At 52.6% G+C, this 17,302-nt stretch overlaps 1 protein-coding gene across 1 annotated transcript; it reads left to right on the top strand.

Annotated features, from left to right (window-relative positions):
• Positions 1–871: 871 nt before the first annotated feature.
• RBP3 (retinol binding protein 3) lies at positions 872–9,847 on the top strand. The gene is made up of 4 exons (XM_507774.7): positions 872–3,925; positions 5,731–5,921; positions 7,782–7,924; positions 9,492–9,847. Exons 1-4 carry the CDS (start codon positions 872–874, stop codon positions 9,845–9,847), a joined length of 3,744 nt encoding a protein of 1,247 aa, XP_507774.4.
• The last annotated feature ends 7,455 nt before the right edge of the window (positions 9,848–17,302 follow it).

The following is a 17,302-nucleotide window of genomic DNA, read 5'->3' as shown; positions in this document are numbered from 1 at the left end:
GTGGGCGCCTCTACACTCCACATGTGGTGGTCCAGACACATCATTCCCAGCATTAGAAAGCTGTAGGGGGACCCGTTCTGTTCCCTGGAGGCATTAAAGGGACATAGAAATAAATCTCAAGCTCTGAGGCTGATGCCAGCCTCAGACTCAGCCTCTGCACTGTGTGGGCCAATTGTAGCCCCAAGGACTTCTTCTTGCTGCACCCCCTATCTGTCCACACCTAAAACGATGGGCTTCTATTAGTTACAGAACTCTCTGGCCTGTTTTGTTTTGTTTTTTTGTTTTTTAGCTATGAAACAGAGGTAATATCTAATACAGATAACTTACCAGTAATGAGTGCTTCCTACTTACTGGGTACTGGGAAGAAGTGCTTTACACATATTTTCTCATTTAATCTACACAATAAGTAATTAAGACATTTCCCTGAGGCCACGGGAGAGACAGTGGCAGAACCAGTTCTCCAAGGAGGACTTGCAAGTTAATAACTGGACTTTGCAAGGCTCTGGTGGAAACTGTCAGCTTGTAAAGGATGGAGCACAGTGTCTGGCATGTAGCAGGAACTAAAATAATGGCAGTGATTAATGTTATGATATGCAGACACAACACAGCAAGATAAGATGCAATGTACCTTCTGGGTCAAACCACCCTGGCCACTCCTCCCCGATACCCAGGGTTGATGTGCTTGAATTAGACAGGATTAAAGGCTTACTGGAGCTGGAAGCCTTGCCCCAACTCAGGAGTTTAGCCCCAGACCTTCTGTCCACCAGCTGAGAAGGACAAGGGTGGAAGGCAGCTGCACAGAGCAGGGCCACGGCCTTGCACACAGTCCAGGGAGCTTTTGTGCAGGAGCCAGGCCTCCCCCTGGGTCCCCATGATGAGAGAATGGGTTCTGCTCATGTCCGTGCTGCTCTGTGGCCTGGCTGGCCCCACACACCTGTTCCAGCCAAGCCTGGTGCTGGACATGGCCAAGGTCCTCTTGGATAACTACTGCTTCCCGGAGAACCTGCTGGGCATGCAGGAAGCCATCCAGCAGGCCATCAAGAGCCATGAGATTCTGAGCATCTCGGACCCGCAGACGCTGGCCAGTGTGCTGACAGCCGGGGTGCAGAGCTCCCTGAACGACCCTCGCCTGGTCATCTCCTATGAGCCCAGCACCCCCGAGCCTCCCCCACAAGTCCCAGCACTCACCAGCCTCTCAGAAGAGGAACTGCTTGCCTGGCTGCAAAGGGGCCTCCGCCATGAGGTTCTGGAGGGTAATGTGGGCTACCTGCGGGTGGACAGCGTCCCGGGCCAGGAGGTGCTGAGCATGATGGGGGAGTTCCTGGTGGCCCACGTGTGGGGGAATCTCATGGGCACCTCCGCCTTAGTGCTGGATCTCCGGCACTGCACAGGAGGCCAGGTCTCTGGCATTCCCTACATCATCTCCTACCTGCACCCAGGGAACACCATCCTGCACGTGGACACTATCTACAACCGCCCCTCCAACACCACCACGGAGATCTGGACCTTGCCCCAGGTCCTGGGAGAAAGGTACGGTGCCGACAAGGATGTGGTGGTCCTCACCAGCAGCCAGACCAGGGGCGTGGCCGAGGACATCGCGCACATCCTTAAGCAGATGCGCAGGGCCATCGTGGTGGGCGAGCGGACTGGGGGAGGGGCCCTGGACCTCCGGAAGCTGAGGATAGGCGAGTCTGACTTCTTCTTCACGGTGCCCGTGTCCAGATCCCTGGGGCCCCTTGGTGGAGGCAGCCAGACGTGGGAGGGCAGCGGGGTGCTGCCCTGTGTGGGGACTCCGGCCGAGCAGGCCCTGGAGAAAGCCCTGGCCATCCTCACTCTGCGCAGCGCCCTTCCAGGGGTAGTCCACTGCCTCCAGGAGGTCCTGAAGGACTACTACACGCTGGTGGACCGTGTGCCCACCCTGCTGCAGCACTTGGCCAGCATGGACTTCTCCACGGTGGTCTCCGAGGAAGATCTGGTCACCAAGCTCAATGCCGGCCTGCAGGCTGCGTCTGAGGATCCCAGGCTCCTGGTGCGAGCCATCGGGCCCACAGAAACTCCTTCTGGGCCCGCGCCCGACGCTGCAGCCGAAGACTCACCAGGGGTGGCCCCAGAGTTGCCTGAGGACGAGGCTATCCGGCAAGCACTGGTGGACTCTGTGTTCCAGGTGTCGGTGCTGCCGGGCAATGTGGGCTACCTGCGCTTCGATAGTTTTGCTGACGCCTCCGTCCTGGGTGTGTTGGCCCCATATGTCCTGCGCCAGGTGTGGGAGCCGCTACAGGACACGGAGCACCTCATCATGGACCTACGCCACAACCCTGGAGGGCCATCCTCTGCTGTGCCCCTGCTCCTGTCCTACTTCCAGGGCCCTGAGGCCGGCCCCGTGCACCTCTTCACCACCTATGATCGCCGCACCAACATCACGCAGGAGCACTTCAGCCACATGGAGCTCCCGGGCCCACGCTACAGCACCCAACGTGGGGTGTATCTGCTCACCAGCCACCGCACCGCCACGGCCGCGGAGGAGTTCGCCTTCCTTATGCAGTCGCTGGGCTGGGCCACGCTGGTAGGTGAGATCACCGCGGGCAACCTGCTGCACACCCGCACGGTGCCGCTGCTGGACACACCCGAAGGCAGCCTCGCGCTCACCGTGCCGGTCCTCACCTTCATCGACAATCACGGCGAGGCCTGGCTGGGTGGTGGAGTGGTGCCCGATGCCATCGTGCTGGCCGAGGAGGCCCTGGACAAAGCCCAGGAAGTGCTGGAGTTCCACCAAAGCCTGGGGGCCTTGGTGGAGGGCACAGGGCACCTGCTGGAGGCCCACTATGCTCGGCCAGAGGTCGTGGGGCAGACCAGTGCCCTCCTGCGGGCCAAGCTGGCCCAGGGCGCCTACCGCACAGCTGTGGACTTGGAGTCTCTGGCCTCTCAGCTCACAGCAGACCTCCAGGAGGTGTCTGGGGACCACCGCCTGCTAGTGTTCCACAGCCCTGGCGAGCTGGTGGTAGAGGAAGCACCCCCACCACCCCCTGCTGTCCCCTCTCCAGAGGAGCTCACCTACCTTATTGAGGCCCTGTTCAAGACAGAGGTGCTGCCCGGCCAGCTGGGCTACCTGCGTTTTGACGCCATGGCTGAACTGGAGACAGTGAAGGCCGTGGGGCCACAGCTGGTGCGGCTGGTATGGCAACAGCTGGTGGACACAGCTGCGCTGGTGATCGACCTGCGCTACAACCCTGGCAGCTACTCCACGGCCATCCCGCTGCTCTGCTCCTACTTCTTTGAGGCAGAGCCCCGCCAGCACCTGTATTCTATCTTTGACAGGGCAACCTCAAAAGTCACGGAGGTGTGGACCTTGCCCCAGGTCGCCGGCCAGCGCTACGGCTCACACAAGGACCTCTACATCCTGATGAGCCACACCAGTGGCTCTGCGGCCGAGGCCTTTGCACATACCATGCAGGACCTGCAGCGGGCCACAGTCATTGGGGAGCCCACGGCCGGAGGGGCACTCTCTGTGGGCATCTACCAGGTGGGCAGCAGCCCCTTATATGCATCCATGCCCACCCAGATGGCCCTGAGTGCCACCACAGGCAAGGCCTGGGACCTGGCTGGCGTGGAGCCCGACATCACTGTGCCCATGAGTGAAGCCCTTTCCACAGCCCAGGACATAGTGGCTCTGCGTGCCAAGGTGCCCACAGTGCTGCAGACGGCCGGGAAGCTGGTGGCTGATAACTATGCCTCTGCCGAGCTGGGGGCCAAGATGGCCACCAAACTGAGCGGTCTGCAGAGCCGCTACTCAAGGGTGACCTCAGAAGTGGCCCTGGCTGAGATCCTGGGGGCTGACCTGCAGATGCTCTCCGGAGACCCACACCTGAAGGCAGCCCATATCCCTGAGAATGCCAAGGACCGCATTCCTGGAATTGTGCCCATGCAGGTGAGACCCAAGAGAGACCTGGCTGAACCCAGTCCCGGGAGTGAGTTGACTCATTGTCCGCACATGCAGGGCTCTGTGCACAGTGCGTGACAATGGCTTTTAGATTTGTTCTCACGTTTAAGTTTTGACCGGTCAAATCCTTTCCTCTTTCTCAACCTGTTCCATGCACTCTCTGTGACCCTGGGGTTGCTGAACACCTCTGTAGAACATTCATATTAGGTTGGTGCAAAAGTACTTTCAATGGCAAAACCCGCAATTACTTTTGCACCCACCTCACAGGAAGCCAGTTTGAAAGCCAACCAATACTCACAGGAAGCCAGTTCGGAAGCTCCTGGGATAGAAGGCATTTCAGCCTTGGCTGGGTGGAAGGTGAGTGTTGGCAGGGCTTCTCATTGTCAGTGCTAGGGAAGAGGCCAACACCTGTCAGAGGTGGCCAATGGACTTCACCAAGTGCCCCACGCTGGCCGAGAGCTCCACCTAGGCAGCACTCACACCTCCACGTTGTTCTACCTGTGGTCTGCTGCATTGTCACAATTGGGCAGGGCAGCATTTGCCATGGGATCCCTTGCAAGGAGGGTCTGAGACCAGGGCTTGGGTGCAGGCGCTTTGTCTGGGAGGCGGTTACTGAAGCAGGCATGAAGGAGGGAGCAGGGAGAGTGGGTTGGGAAGCTGACAGGCAGGTGCCTCAAAGCTGTTCTGCTGAAGCCAGGACCCTGACGAGTGTAGGGATGCTCCCAGGCATAGCCCTCTGCAGGCAGGGCCCAGTGGTTCCTGTCCCGCATTGGCCAAGAGTTGCCCTGAGACATGCCTCAGGGTGGGGCAGGCTCCCCCTTCTTGGAGAAGGCCTGAGCTAAGGGTGGAAAGGCAGGGCTGTGCTATAGGAGAGCCTGTCAGTGGGGTCGGGTGCAGCTGAAAGCAGAGGGGGCTGAGAGTGCCAAAAGCATCTACTACAGAATTGTCACCCCCATTTTCTGCAACTGAGGCCCGGAGAGGAGCAGAGGGGAGTGGCCTGAGGCCAGAGAGCTGTGACTGAGGGCAGGGCAGGGCCTGGAGGGCAGTGTCTCTGTCAACGAAGTCTCCTTGCCTGTCAATCTCACCAAGACCTGCCTCCCTCCAGCAGCCTTAGAGAGGGAGGAGGAGGTGCATCCACGTGCGAGTAGCCTGTGCTAGGCTTGCAGAATCCCCAGTTTCCAAATCAACATCTCCTTCCTTTCCAGTATAGCCAAGGTTCACGATTTGGAGTCAGATGTGGATTCAGATTCTGGCTCCACCACTTACTGACTGTGTGACCTGAGACTAGTTACTTAATCTCTCTGTGCTTCAGTTTTTCCATGGAAAAGATGGGGATCGTGTTATCTCCTGTACAGGTGGCTGTGAGGATGATGATAAGCTCTACAAAGTGCTTAGTACAGGGCCAGGTGCCTGGTAAAGGTAACTAACATCTTCCAATCCTGCCCCAGTGGAGCAGCTTAGAGACATAGGAAGTATCTGGTAAGGTTGGAGAGGTCAGAGGGGAGACCATTCCTGGGCCTTCTAGCTCAGGACACCAGGGCATGTGGGTGGCAGACAGGAGCATCCTCTGCAAGGAGGCTGCCCATAGATCACACATGTCCCAGTGGCATGTCACATCCCAGACATGCCACTGGGAAAGTCCCTGTTATCTACTAATTCCTTCAGAAATGTTAGTTCCTGTCCCATGCCCTTAATATTTCCCATGACATAAAGGCGATCCATGGCGCCTGCTTTCCTGGGCTCTAAAACTGGCTGCTCCTCCTGACACTGAGTAGGACCTCCAACTCTTACAGATCCCTTCCCCTGAAGTCTTTGAAGAGCTGATCAAGTTTTCCTTCCACACTAACGTGCTTGAGGACAACATTGGCTACTTGAGGTTTGACATGTTTGGGGACGGTGAGCTGCTCACCCAGGTCTCCAGGCTGCTGGTGGAGCACATCTGGAAGAAGATCATGCACACGGATGCCATGATCATCGACATGAGGTCAGTGGCCAGGGGTCAGTGCTTCCTAGCCAGGACGCAGGGCTGCCAGGGGACAGTCAAAGCTATGGGCCACAGCAGGGAAGAAAAGGAACCCTGTGACACAGCAGAGGACCTGAGGGGGGCCAGGCCTCCTGCCTATCAGGGCTTCGGCCAGCTAGCCCAGCGGATCTGCTGTCATTGCAGGTGGGGACCAGCACTGGTAGTTTTTGCAAGCTTCTCCAGTGATTCCAATGTGCATTCCAGATTGAGAATTACCCTAGATTTGCCTGGTCATAGGATTCAGTGGGGAGGAGAGGAAGGAGATGTTAAAAACACTGATTCCTGGGCCCCACTCCCCTCTTACTGACTCAGAAGCTCCAGGGGACAGGCCCGATAATCTCTATTTGACAGGCATCCCAGGTGATTCTGATGGTCAGTGGTGTGTGAGACAGCCAGGCCCCCCACCTGGGAGTGTGCCTCACGTCATACAAAATCAACACATGACAACCCTGGTCATATGAATCGTACAGGCAGAATTTGGAAATCACACAGGGAAAATTTAGAAGTTAATCACTATTGTTAACAAAAGAATTCTTTGCATCACCAAATGATTGTCAGAAGGATGTCTTCAGCTAGCCACCTCCCCTCTGTTTCTGTAAAAATGTGCCTCATATGTCATGAGTTTACATCATGGACCAGGGGTAGGAGGTGGATGAGTACCCTCAGGCAGTGGCCAGACCTGGCATCCCATGACTCTGGGGTCCATTGGTGGACATGCCCCAGCACCCTCCCTGGGCAGGTTGCCTTCCTCAGACGGGACCCTTCCATGCTCCCGTGTTGTCTGAAAGAAGTGGCAGGGGGTGGCAGACCAGAAGCATTCACCCAGTTCCAGTTCTCTAGCCCTCAGCGCTCACTCACATGGTTCTCAGTGGTCACTAGGTGGCTCTCGGTCCTGCACCCACTGCTTCTCCTCCCTGGGAGATAAAACATTAGCCCTGGCTCCAGTTCTGTGTGTGTTCACAGCCTGAGCTTGAGGCTCCTGGGGTCTCTGTGATCATTTTATTCTTTAGAAGTTCTGTTGAGCACCCAAATGACACTCATGCTAAGTCTCTTTCTTCTGAATATGCCAGTTACACTTTTTAAAGAGGAGATGGCCCCAGCCTGCAAGTGCACTTTGCTTAAAGACCCTCCCACCCCTGAGGTTTGTTTGGAGGTTCAGACACTGACATCACAGGCCCCGAACCCAGCCAGGCCATCCCAGGCCATCAGTTGGACGAGGCTCCTTAACACATCGCTAGCCCCAGTGGGGAGACAGGGGCCCAACGAGGTCACACAGTGGGACAAATCTAAATGGCCTGGGAGAAATACAGGCTCCCCTGCTCCCAGTGCAGCTCCACAAGCCTGAATATTTCAATACACTAAGTGCCCTGTTAAGACACCTGAACTAAGACAGCTGGTAGGTGTCATAAGATTGTCACAGAATGCAACGGGAAAAACAATGTTTCCCAAAATGTGTTCCACTCATAGGAAGATATGGGTGCAGGGGAGCAGTCCATGGTCAATAAGTGGGGGAAATTTATCAACAAGTTTCTGACTGCAGGACTTGTCAGGGCCTTTAATATATTAACATGTATTAATTACATAGCAGAAGGAAAGGATAACATATTTGATCACTAAGTTTCTTGTTCTAAAGAGACTAGTACTCTTGGAAATACTCTGGAAAATGCCAACCCATGGAATTCTAAAGGAGGAAGAGGCACTAGACTGAGGCTGCCAAGAATTAGAACCCTCCATGGGACAAAGATCCTGGCCTCCCCGAGGGGCACAGAGGGCCTCACTGTGAGCTCAGCCCCTGAACAGGCTCTGCTTCCCATCCTTCAGGTTCAACATCGGTGGCCCCACATCCTCCATTCCCATCTTGTGCTCCTACTTCTTTGATGAAGGCCCTCCAGTTCTGCTGGACAAGATCTACAGCCGGCCTGATGACTCTGTCAGTGAACTCTGGACTCACGCCCAGGTTGTAGGTACGTGGAGAAGCTTTCTCCTTTCTGCTGTCATTCTAGAAGCTTCTGGGAAACCAGGGAAAGACAGCTTGGGTGTAGGTAAAAGTCATAGTAACCAGAATGTAAGGCCCTGTCCTAGTCCAGGCACTAGATGTGCATGATCTCGAATCCCTGAAAAGCATGTATCACTATGCCCGTTTTCTAGAGGAAAAAAAAGGGGGGGTTGACTAGGTCAAATATCTTTTCTAGGGTCATGCAGCTAATAAGTGAAACCCAAAATGTGAATATTAGTTTGTCTAATACCAAAATTTCCCCCAGGCTTAGCACCATAATCACCAGCCTGCAGGACAAATGCAGACTTTGAAGGATTCTCCCTGCCCCTCACCAACCCCAGTGGGCATTGCCAGTGCTCACCGTACTTGAGCTCTCAAGCCACAGTGCCACAAACTTGCCTGGAAAGGTCATGATGCTGATCGGGCTTCTGTTCCCTGCCCTGGGCCCAGAGCAGTGGCTATAGGAGCAAAGGCAGGCCCTGAGCTTTACAGAACCATAACTCTCAAAGCCCCATTCCAGGGTGGATGGCCTCCATCTATCTTCCCTGCCCAGTGTGTAAGACCAAGGAACTTGTGCTCCTACCCAACAAGAAAGGACTGGAGAGACCGATGGGGGTGTGCCTGTGACCAGAGAAACACCCCACCATTTTCATGTCCATGCTTCTGTAATACACAGGCATTTTGCTGTAGCTCCTAGGACATACTTTCAATAATATTACAAGTGTAAATGCAAATCAGAACCAGGTGAATTCTAAATTCAAATAGATGTTCAAGACTGGAAGTTAAAGATAGACTCAATTCTGCAGATAATGAGGCCCCAAAACCGCAAGGTCCAATACGGGAGCCACAAGCCACCTGCGGCCACCGAGCATTTGAAATGTGGCTCTCCCAAGTTGAGATGTGCTGGAAGTGTAATGTGCATACCAGATCTTGAAGACATTATGAAAAGAAAACCTCATTAATAATTTTATTTGATTACATTTTGAAAAGAATGTATTTTGGATACATTGGCTTAAACAAAACATGATTAAAATTAACACCATGGGTTTCTTTTTGCTTGCTTAACATGGCTACTAGGGAACCTAAAATGACATCTATGGCCAGCATTCTGGCTCACGTTGCATTCCTGTTGGACAGTGCTGTCCTGGAGAGTTGTTCTTATACATCACAAATTGGGCTTTTCTGAGTCCAAAGTGAAAAGGAAGTCAGGTCGGTTTAGGTGTTCTCATTATTCATGAAGAGAGAGGATGCTCCTTTCTCAGGAGAGTCAAGCCTTTCCTATCACTTGGCATAAAAAGGCCTCGTTGGGGGTTGTCAAGCACTGAAATCCTCGTGATTGGGCATGCATTCTTGTCCCCATTTTACGGATGCAGAAATCAAGGCTCAGAGAAGTCAAGTGGCTCACAAGTGGACACAAGGACACAGACCTAAACCCCCGGGCCTCCTCCATCACTGCAGGCCCAGGCAGGATAGAGAAGACAGGTGCTCCAGGGTCCTGACATGACCCCCATCCTGAAGGGCCTTCTGTCTTCCAGGTGAACGCTATGGCTCCAAGAAGAGCATGGTCATTCTGACCAGCAGTGTGACGGCCGGCACCGCGGAGGAGTTCACCTATATCATGAAGAGGCTGGGCCGGGCCCTGGTCATTGGGGAGGTGACCAGTGGGGGCTGCCAGCCACCACAGACCTACCACGTGGATGACACCAACCTCTACCTCACTATCCCCACGGCCCGTTCTGTGGGGGCCTCGGATGGCAGCTCCTGGGAAGGGGTGGGGGTGACACCCCATGTGGTTGTCCCTGCAGAAGAGGCTCTCGCCAGGGCCAAGGAGATGCTCCAGCACAACCAGCTGAGGGTGAAGCGGAGCCCAGGCCTGCAGGACCACCTGTAGGGAAGGGCCCCATAGGCAGAGCCCCAGGGCAGACAGAACCTCTGGGACACACACCAAGGGCACTCCTGCAGGTGGCCCGGCCTGAGGTTCCCAGGAGCAGCAAAGGGGCCTGCTGAGCTCTGGTTAGGTTACAGCTGGAGGTGTGTATATATACACACACACACATGTATATACACATATATATGTGTATGTGTATATATGTATATATATATGGCTTTCCAATAACCACCTAAATTTTAACAAAGGTTCCTTCTAAGTGGTAGAACTTGGGGTGGTATTTTTACCTTCCTTCTTCATACTTTGCTCTTTTTCTTAAATACTCATTAATGTGCATATATTATTATTTTCAGATGCAGCTATCATTATTCCAAAATACAAAATAAAGAAGATAAAATAAATTATATAACCGAGCCATTAACCACAATTTAGTTATCACTAGTGGTTGTTAAATCTCTTTTTTTCATGAGTTCTCCATTCACATTATTTAGATCTTCTGGATCTGCCCTGCTGGCCTCTATGGACAGCTGATTTTATTTAAGATGTGGTGCAAGATGCTGTGGGGTCAGCAGGTGGCAAAGATCTTGTGGATCTTAAATAGGGAAAGGGCTGGTGCGGCCCTTCTGCTGGTGATGTACATACACTGGCTGTGTCTCTTCTGAGCCTCATGCCGGCTGCATAGCTGGCCACTCTCATCTTCTACCCAGGAGCCAGCTGAGACACAGACAAACTCCGCAGCTCACCCAAGGTCACACATCCAGCATGGTGGACCTGTGTCCTCCTTTGGGCCACCCAGCATTTGCAGCACCTTTGGATGACCAGAGAATCACTGCCCATAGGAATCAGTAGGAAACAGTGATGTCAGCCTTGCCTGGGTGGGAAACCAGCCCAGCCGCTTCCCCAGCTGAGTGGTTCTGGGCAATTTGTTTCACTTCTTTGGGCCTCAGTTTGTTCATCTGTTCAATGGGAGAAATAATACTACACTTGGAGTTGTGAGAATGAAGTGAGTTAATCTAGTGTCCAGCCAATGTTAGCTGTCATAATTTCTCCACCACAAAGCTGAACACCCTGGAAGCCCCACTTTTCCAGCCCTTCTGGCAGTAGGGCATGGGCATGTGATCCTGCCTTGGTCAACCAGAAGCTCCTGTGCAAGATGTTTAATCTGGAGCAAGTGGCCAGGGAGCCTGGGCAGCGGCCATCTGCCAGAAGCCTAGTGTACAGGGACAGCACAGCCATGCCCTGTGCTTAGCAGGGACAGCAGCAGCACCCTCAACAGGTGCTTCCTGGACTTCCTGGTGTGACTTTGGCTGTGGTCCTGGTGGAGTGACCCATTGTCCCAACCCACTACTCAGCCAGGTCCCCCAGCCTGCCCATCTAGGACTGGGCACCATCCGGGCTCCCTCCTGAAATCCCTGTCTGCTTCCATCCACCAAAGACTTCATTTTTCTATAATGAACAGCACAGTCTGGTGCAGCTGGTTAAAGGGTAGGTGAGATCTGAACCCATAGCTGTACAGTTCCAAAGATCCTTCTGTTTCCACCACATCATGAAGACACCCTGGGCCTGATCTGGAAAGGGTGTTTGAGATAGAGAGGAGCGAAAGTCCTCTGAGTAGCAAAGAACAGGCTCAGCCTTCCTAAATGCAAGCTTTCTTGCATTGTTACCTGCTTGCAGGCACAAGACTGGAGAAAAAGGAAAAGGAAAACAAAATCCCATCAGGTCTCTTTTCTGGTGGGACAGCCAGATGGCCGATAGCTGCCTAGAAGTTCAGATGAGCCCTGGGCCCCTTCAACTCTCTATGCCCTGGTCTGAGCTCATGGCCTGCACCCTGCCCAACCCTACTTACCTCCAGCTCACATCTTGCACACAGCCACACCTCCTTCCAGACACTCAGACTCCCTCAACTCTGTCCCCCCACTGCTCACCCAGTGTCCACCAATGATCAGGACCCAAGATAAGTTAATACCTGAGTTAATGTCACTCTGCTCTGCACCCAGCCTGCCGTCGTCTTTCCCTTCCTTGTCTTGGGGTCCCAGCTTTGTGCTTAAATCCCTGACACAGCTTCCTGCCCCATCTCTGTGGCCTGACCTGCAGCTAGGGGTTCATCTTCACTGGAAGGGCATTGTTAGGTGATGCAGACACTTCTGGAAGGTCATATTTATCTGTCCCTCTTGCAGATGTGGTGAAGAGGTAAGTCACCCAGTACCAAGCAGGGGTTCATTTGACTGGCATCCAGGGGTGCTGGAGTGCCCCCAGGAGTCAGCAGCCCTGTTGTGACAGCATGTATAATAAATGGATTATAAAGGCCTTGGCAGGGACTCAAAGCTGGCTCTCTGGGGCAAGACAGGCCTAGAAGCTTCCCTATTGTTCACTATCAAAGCCCAGGCCACACTCTGGGCAGCCAAGCCAGAGTCATTGGGTAGAGAAAAGAACTCAGGGTATACTGGACCCATCTCTCCCTGCCTTTCTTTCCCCTCCAGGGCAGATCCTGAGGATGCCAGGCCAGCCACAGGGCAAGTGGTGGAAACAGAGCTGTCTCAGACCTGGTCCCTGGCGCCAGAGAAGACTTGGGGGACTGGATGTTAGCAGCAGGGGCAGGGCATGGGCACAGTCCACTCATGGGCATCTTTGCAGTCTGACCAGGAACTGACAGCACAGAGCTGGGGGGCATGGTGAGGGTGGTGACTCTGAGTGCTGGGGGCTCATTTCCAGATGCTCTCAGTCAGCAACAAGCCATGCCTCTGCCAGGCTCTGTAAGGAGAGGAAGGAAAAGGTGATCTTCACCTCCAAGTTCTTGCTGGAGACGTGGTGACCCCCACCCAGGGAAGAAGGGGCCAGGGACTATTGCAGTGATATGCTTCATCCATAGGGAATGCAAAAGGGCCACATGGGGACCCTCGCGGGCCTCCTGCTTTCAGGCTGGGCTGAAGCAATGAGGAAGGAGCTTCCTCTTCCTGTGTCCCTGTGTCTGCCCCGCACAGGCCTACACAGTAGAGGGCCCTGACTGTGCACCAGAGGGCCCTGGTTACCCACACAGCTGTGATGCGGTGAAACGATGTGACTCAGAAAGAAAAGCAACGCAGCCGGTTCACACTCCAGGCCAGGAAACCCACCTCCAAGGTCCCTGCCTGGGGGCACCCACCTCCCATCCCCTGGTTCCTATGGGATTTAGCTGCCACCTGGCCTAGGTACCCTCTCTGCTTTGCTGACCAGGGCTGCCAGCACTAAAAATAGCCTCCTGATCCAAGCAGCTTAGAATAGCAATGGGATCAGACGATAGTGGCTTCCTCCATCTTGCCCCAGGAAAACACGAGATGGCAAGATGAATGGAAAGAAAACGTTAGAGAACCCCTCCCATTCTCCCTGCAGGCACTGCCTCCCCAACCCCCTTTCAAAACCGGTTTCTGGGCCGGGCGCAGTGGCTCAGGCCTGTAATCCCAGTACTTTGGTAGGCTGAGGCGAGCAGATCACCTGAGGTCAGGAGTTCAAGACCAGCCTGGCCAACATGGTGAAATCCCATCTCTACAAAAATACAAAAATTAACTGGGCATAGTGGCGGGTGCCTGTAATTCCAGCTACTCGGAAGGCTGAGGCGAGAGAATCACTTGAACCTGGGAGGCTGAGGTTGCAGTGAGCTGAGATCGAGCACTCAGGCTTGGGCAACAGAGCAAGACTCCATCTCCAAAACCAGAACAAAACAAACAAACAAAACGGTTTCTGAAACTTCTTCTCTCCTAGGAAGTGTCACAACCCAACCCATGTTGGAGAATGGCTTATTTTTCAAATAAAAGGTTTATCCTATGAGGTTCTGATCTTGCTATGCCATCTGTAGACCTACCACATGACTTCTAAAAACACAACAAAATTAGGCAAATGACAAGGGTGCGTGATTCCCTCTCTGAAGGGAAGTGGCCTGCAGGAAGGCCTGCTGCCTCCAGATGGCGCCATCACTTCCCAAGGGAATGAGGAGTGCAAGCCCGGCCTGGGGGCTACTCTGGCCGACTTTCACCCCTGATAAGGGCTCTCTCTCCGTGCTCACAGGAACAGGGTAGTACGGCTGAGGTTAGAAGCGCCAGGCCCAGCACCGGCCTGTTCCAAAGCTGGGAGCATAACAGAGTAAGGGGTCACCGGCTGGTGGCGACCCTGCACCATCACCACCACTGACATGCTTCCATGAATCCATGTCACTTTGGCCATCAGTGTTTGCAAAACTATTGTGTCGGTTGACAACAAATTTCATATAAAGACCTGAACTCTGGCCTTTCTCGAGGCCTGCATCCAGCCTGGCTGTGCAGTCTTCACCCAGGCATTGAGCTCCCCACCATTGCCACTTACAGGCATCTCCATCCACTCATTAGCCTACTTCAATAGACATTTGAGCTTAGGATCCCTAGCCTAGAGATGCAGGAATTGGCAAGAAGTTGAATTCTAGGAGCCCACCATTGTAGTGGTTTTACTCCTTTCCCAGGTAAAAACAGAAAGAAAACTTGACCTTTGTTAAAATCGAGAACCAAAATGAATATGAATTGAGAATGTCTTAGTTTAGCCTCATTAGCATATTTTGAGGACTTTTATAAATCTGAATTGAATGGCTGCCGCTGGGAGATAATTTATTAAGATAGAATTTGCCATGTTTCCAGCTACTGTGGATATTTTTCCTCCTCTGTTCCATAAGGTCAGCCAAGACTTTCTGCTCATCGACTCAGTGTCTTCGTGTCACATGCCTACCAACAGCTTTGCCAGAAAGCCACCAAGGCCCTAGATCCTAGGAGAGTGGAGAACAGAAGCAAAGCTGGCCAGAACAGCAAGGGGACACCCTGGGGCACTAAGCGACAGGGTACAATCTTGAGGTGGGGCATTGAGGAGCTTTTGTGAGCTTGAGAGATAGGTTAGGAATTCAATAGTGACAGGGTGAGTATCTTACCAGGCCCACAGGATGGGGTGCTGAGCTGATTCAATTAGACATAGAGAATTTAAGGAATGTGGTAATTCTTGCCCAGGATTGTAAAATTAATACCTGCTGATGTGATACATTGTGGCAACATCTCATGCCAACTCTTAACTGGCATATAGAAGGTGACTGCCTAGTCCATTTGGGCTGCTATAACAAAATACCATAAACCGGATGACTTATTAACAACAGAAATTTATCGCTGACAGTTCTAGAGGCTCGGAAGTCCCAGATCAAGGTGCCAGCAGCTTTGGTGTTTGGTGCCATCTTCCTAGTTGGGAGATGGCAACTTTCAGCTGCATTCTCACATGGTGGAAGCAGGGAACTAGGTCTCTGCGGTTTATTTTAATTTTTTAGAAACTGCGTCTCACTGTGTTGCCCAGGCTGGAATGCAGTAGCACAATCATAGCTCACTGCAGCCTTAAACTCCTGAGTTGAAGTAACTCCCCCGCCCACCCCACCCACCTCAGCCTCCTGAGTAGCTGGGACTATAGGCACACACACCACCATATACAGCTAATTCTTGTATTTTTTGTAGAGGGGGTGTCTCACTATGTTGCCCAGGCTGGTCTCAAATGCCTGTCCTTGAGCAATCTTCCCACCTCAGCCCCGCAAAGTGCTGGGATTACAGGCATGAGCCACTGCAGCCAGCCACTGGGGTTTCTTTCTTTTTTTTTTTCCCGAGACGGAGTCTTCCTCTGTCACCCAGGCTGGAGTGCAGTGGTGCAATCTTGGCTCACTGCAAACTCCGCTTCCTGGGTTCAAGCAATTCTCCTGCCTCAGCCTCCCAAGTAGCTAGGATTACAGGTACCCACCACCACACCCAGCTAATTTTGTGTGTGTGTGTATTTTTACTAAAGATGGGGTTTCACCATATTGGCCAGCCTGGTCTCAAACTCCTGACCTCATAATCTGCCCGCCTCGGCCTCCCAAAGTGCTGGGATTACAGGCATGAGCCGCTGCGCCCAGCCTCTTTTGTAAGGGCACGAATTCCAACCTCCCAAAAGCCCCGCCTCCTAATACCATTACCTCAGGGGTTAGGATTTTACATAAGTTTTGGGAGACACAAACATTCAGACCATAGAAGTGGTAGAGAGAGCTTGAGCAAAACCATGATTTAACATGTCTACTCTCCAGGAGATACAGGAGGGCAGAAATGGAGAAGGGCTAAGAGAGGATTTGACTCCCAAAGAGACTCTGGGAACCCAGCCTGGTGATAATTGGGACTGCAATATTAACAAGCTGTAAACCCATCACTTCCACAAATCACTTTTGAGTTTGTCCATTTAAATGGCTGGCTGTGAGCAATTTGGATCTACATCCATTTTTACCAAAATTAACTCCAACTTAAAAATCAGAGTTGGGGAAAGATAGTGTGCTGTTTTTCATAACTTCAAATTTTCCTAAATGCCTATCCTGTTTGGGAATGGTGTAACTGGTCAAGGTTACTAATAATTACATGTGAGGCCGTTCTAATCACATGCAGTGTAAACTGTCGTTTGGCCTAGCTGAGGTTCCTCATGGATTGTGGATGGGGCAAGGTCCAGACCTCTCAGTGGTTCTAAACTTGACCTCACCACCACTTGCCCTGCAACGCTGAGCACATCAGCTCATGTCTGTGGACCTCAAAGTCCAATGTTGTACAGGGAGGGTGTGGTCTAGAAATCTAAAGTCCCTTCAGTTCTAAGTGTCTATCATGTCTTGGCACATTTCTGCCTTTCAAAGAGATTTCACAGAAATTACAAACCAATCAATTAAGCCAGAGAAGGACAATTGTGCACAGCATTTGATAGATCCTAAAACCCTCCCGAGAAGCTGATTTGAGATGTGGCAATTGCCAGGCCAGAACCAGGCATCTCACTCATTCATTCATTTGACAAATGTCTGTTGAACACCTACTATGTGGCTACATTTCTCTAGATGCCAGCAATGCTGCAGGTAAAAAAAAAAACCACCAAAAATCCCTCACAGAGCTTACATTCTAGTGATAGGAGACACAGTAAGCAAGACAAATCAGTGAAAGACTTAGTATGCAAGATAGTGAAAGTACTGGAGAGAAGGACGATAGGAAAGTGCGTGTGTTTACGAGTAGCAGGTGTGAGTTGAAATTTGAGACAGGGAGCCTACACCTGCTGCTGTCCCAGTTCCTGAACCATCCAACCACACTGGGCTGGGCAGACAAGTGGCAGGCTAAAAAGGACATGAGCTCAATCTGGGGTCCTGGAGTCTTATTCTTGCACTGATGCTCTTGAGCCCATGGTCTTAGGAAAGTTCTTGACCTCTTGGAGTTTAATGTCATCTGCAGTAGAGGGGGAATTATTAATAACAATCTGCCTCCTGGCTGCTGCGTGTCAAGTGCATAGTGTGGGGCCTCATGCCGAGACCTTGAGTTGCCCTTTCCTGCCTCCTGAGACAGCACACGGTGAGGCTCCCATAGCTTCAGCTGCCTTCTGTGCTAAGCCTCTCCATGTGTAAAGGACACCCCCACACAGCACCTAAAGGGGCCA

The sequence above is a fragment of the Pan troglodytes genome, chromosome 8 (assembly GCF_028858775.2).
Source record: "Pan troglodytes isolate AG18354 chromosome 8, NHGRI_mPanTro3-v2.0_pri, whole genome shotgun sequence".
Classification (NCBI taxonomy): Eukaryota; Metazoa; Chordata; class Mammalia; order Primates; family Hominidae; genus Pan; species Pan troglodytes.
The sequence above is the reverse complement of the archived record's forward strand: the minus strand, read 5'-3'. Positions and strand labels throughout refer to the sequence as shown.

Bases quoted from the DNA above. Each gene is read 5' to 3' on its own strand.
- RBP3 (XM_507774.7), top strand. From the start codon at position 872: ATGATGAGAGAATGGGTTCTGCTCATGTCCGTGCTGCTCTGTGGCCTG. The intron at 3,926-5,730 runs GTGAGACCCAAG...CAACTCTTACAG, and splicing joins CTGGAATTGTGCCCATGCAG to ATCCCTTCCCCTGAAGTCTT. The intron at 7,925-9,491 runs GTACGTGGAGAA...TCTGTCTTCCAG, and splicing joins GACTCACGCCCAGGTTGTAG to GTGAACGCTATGGCTCCAAG.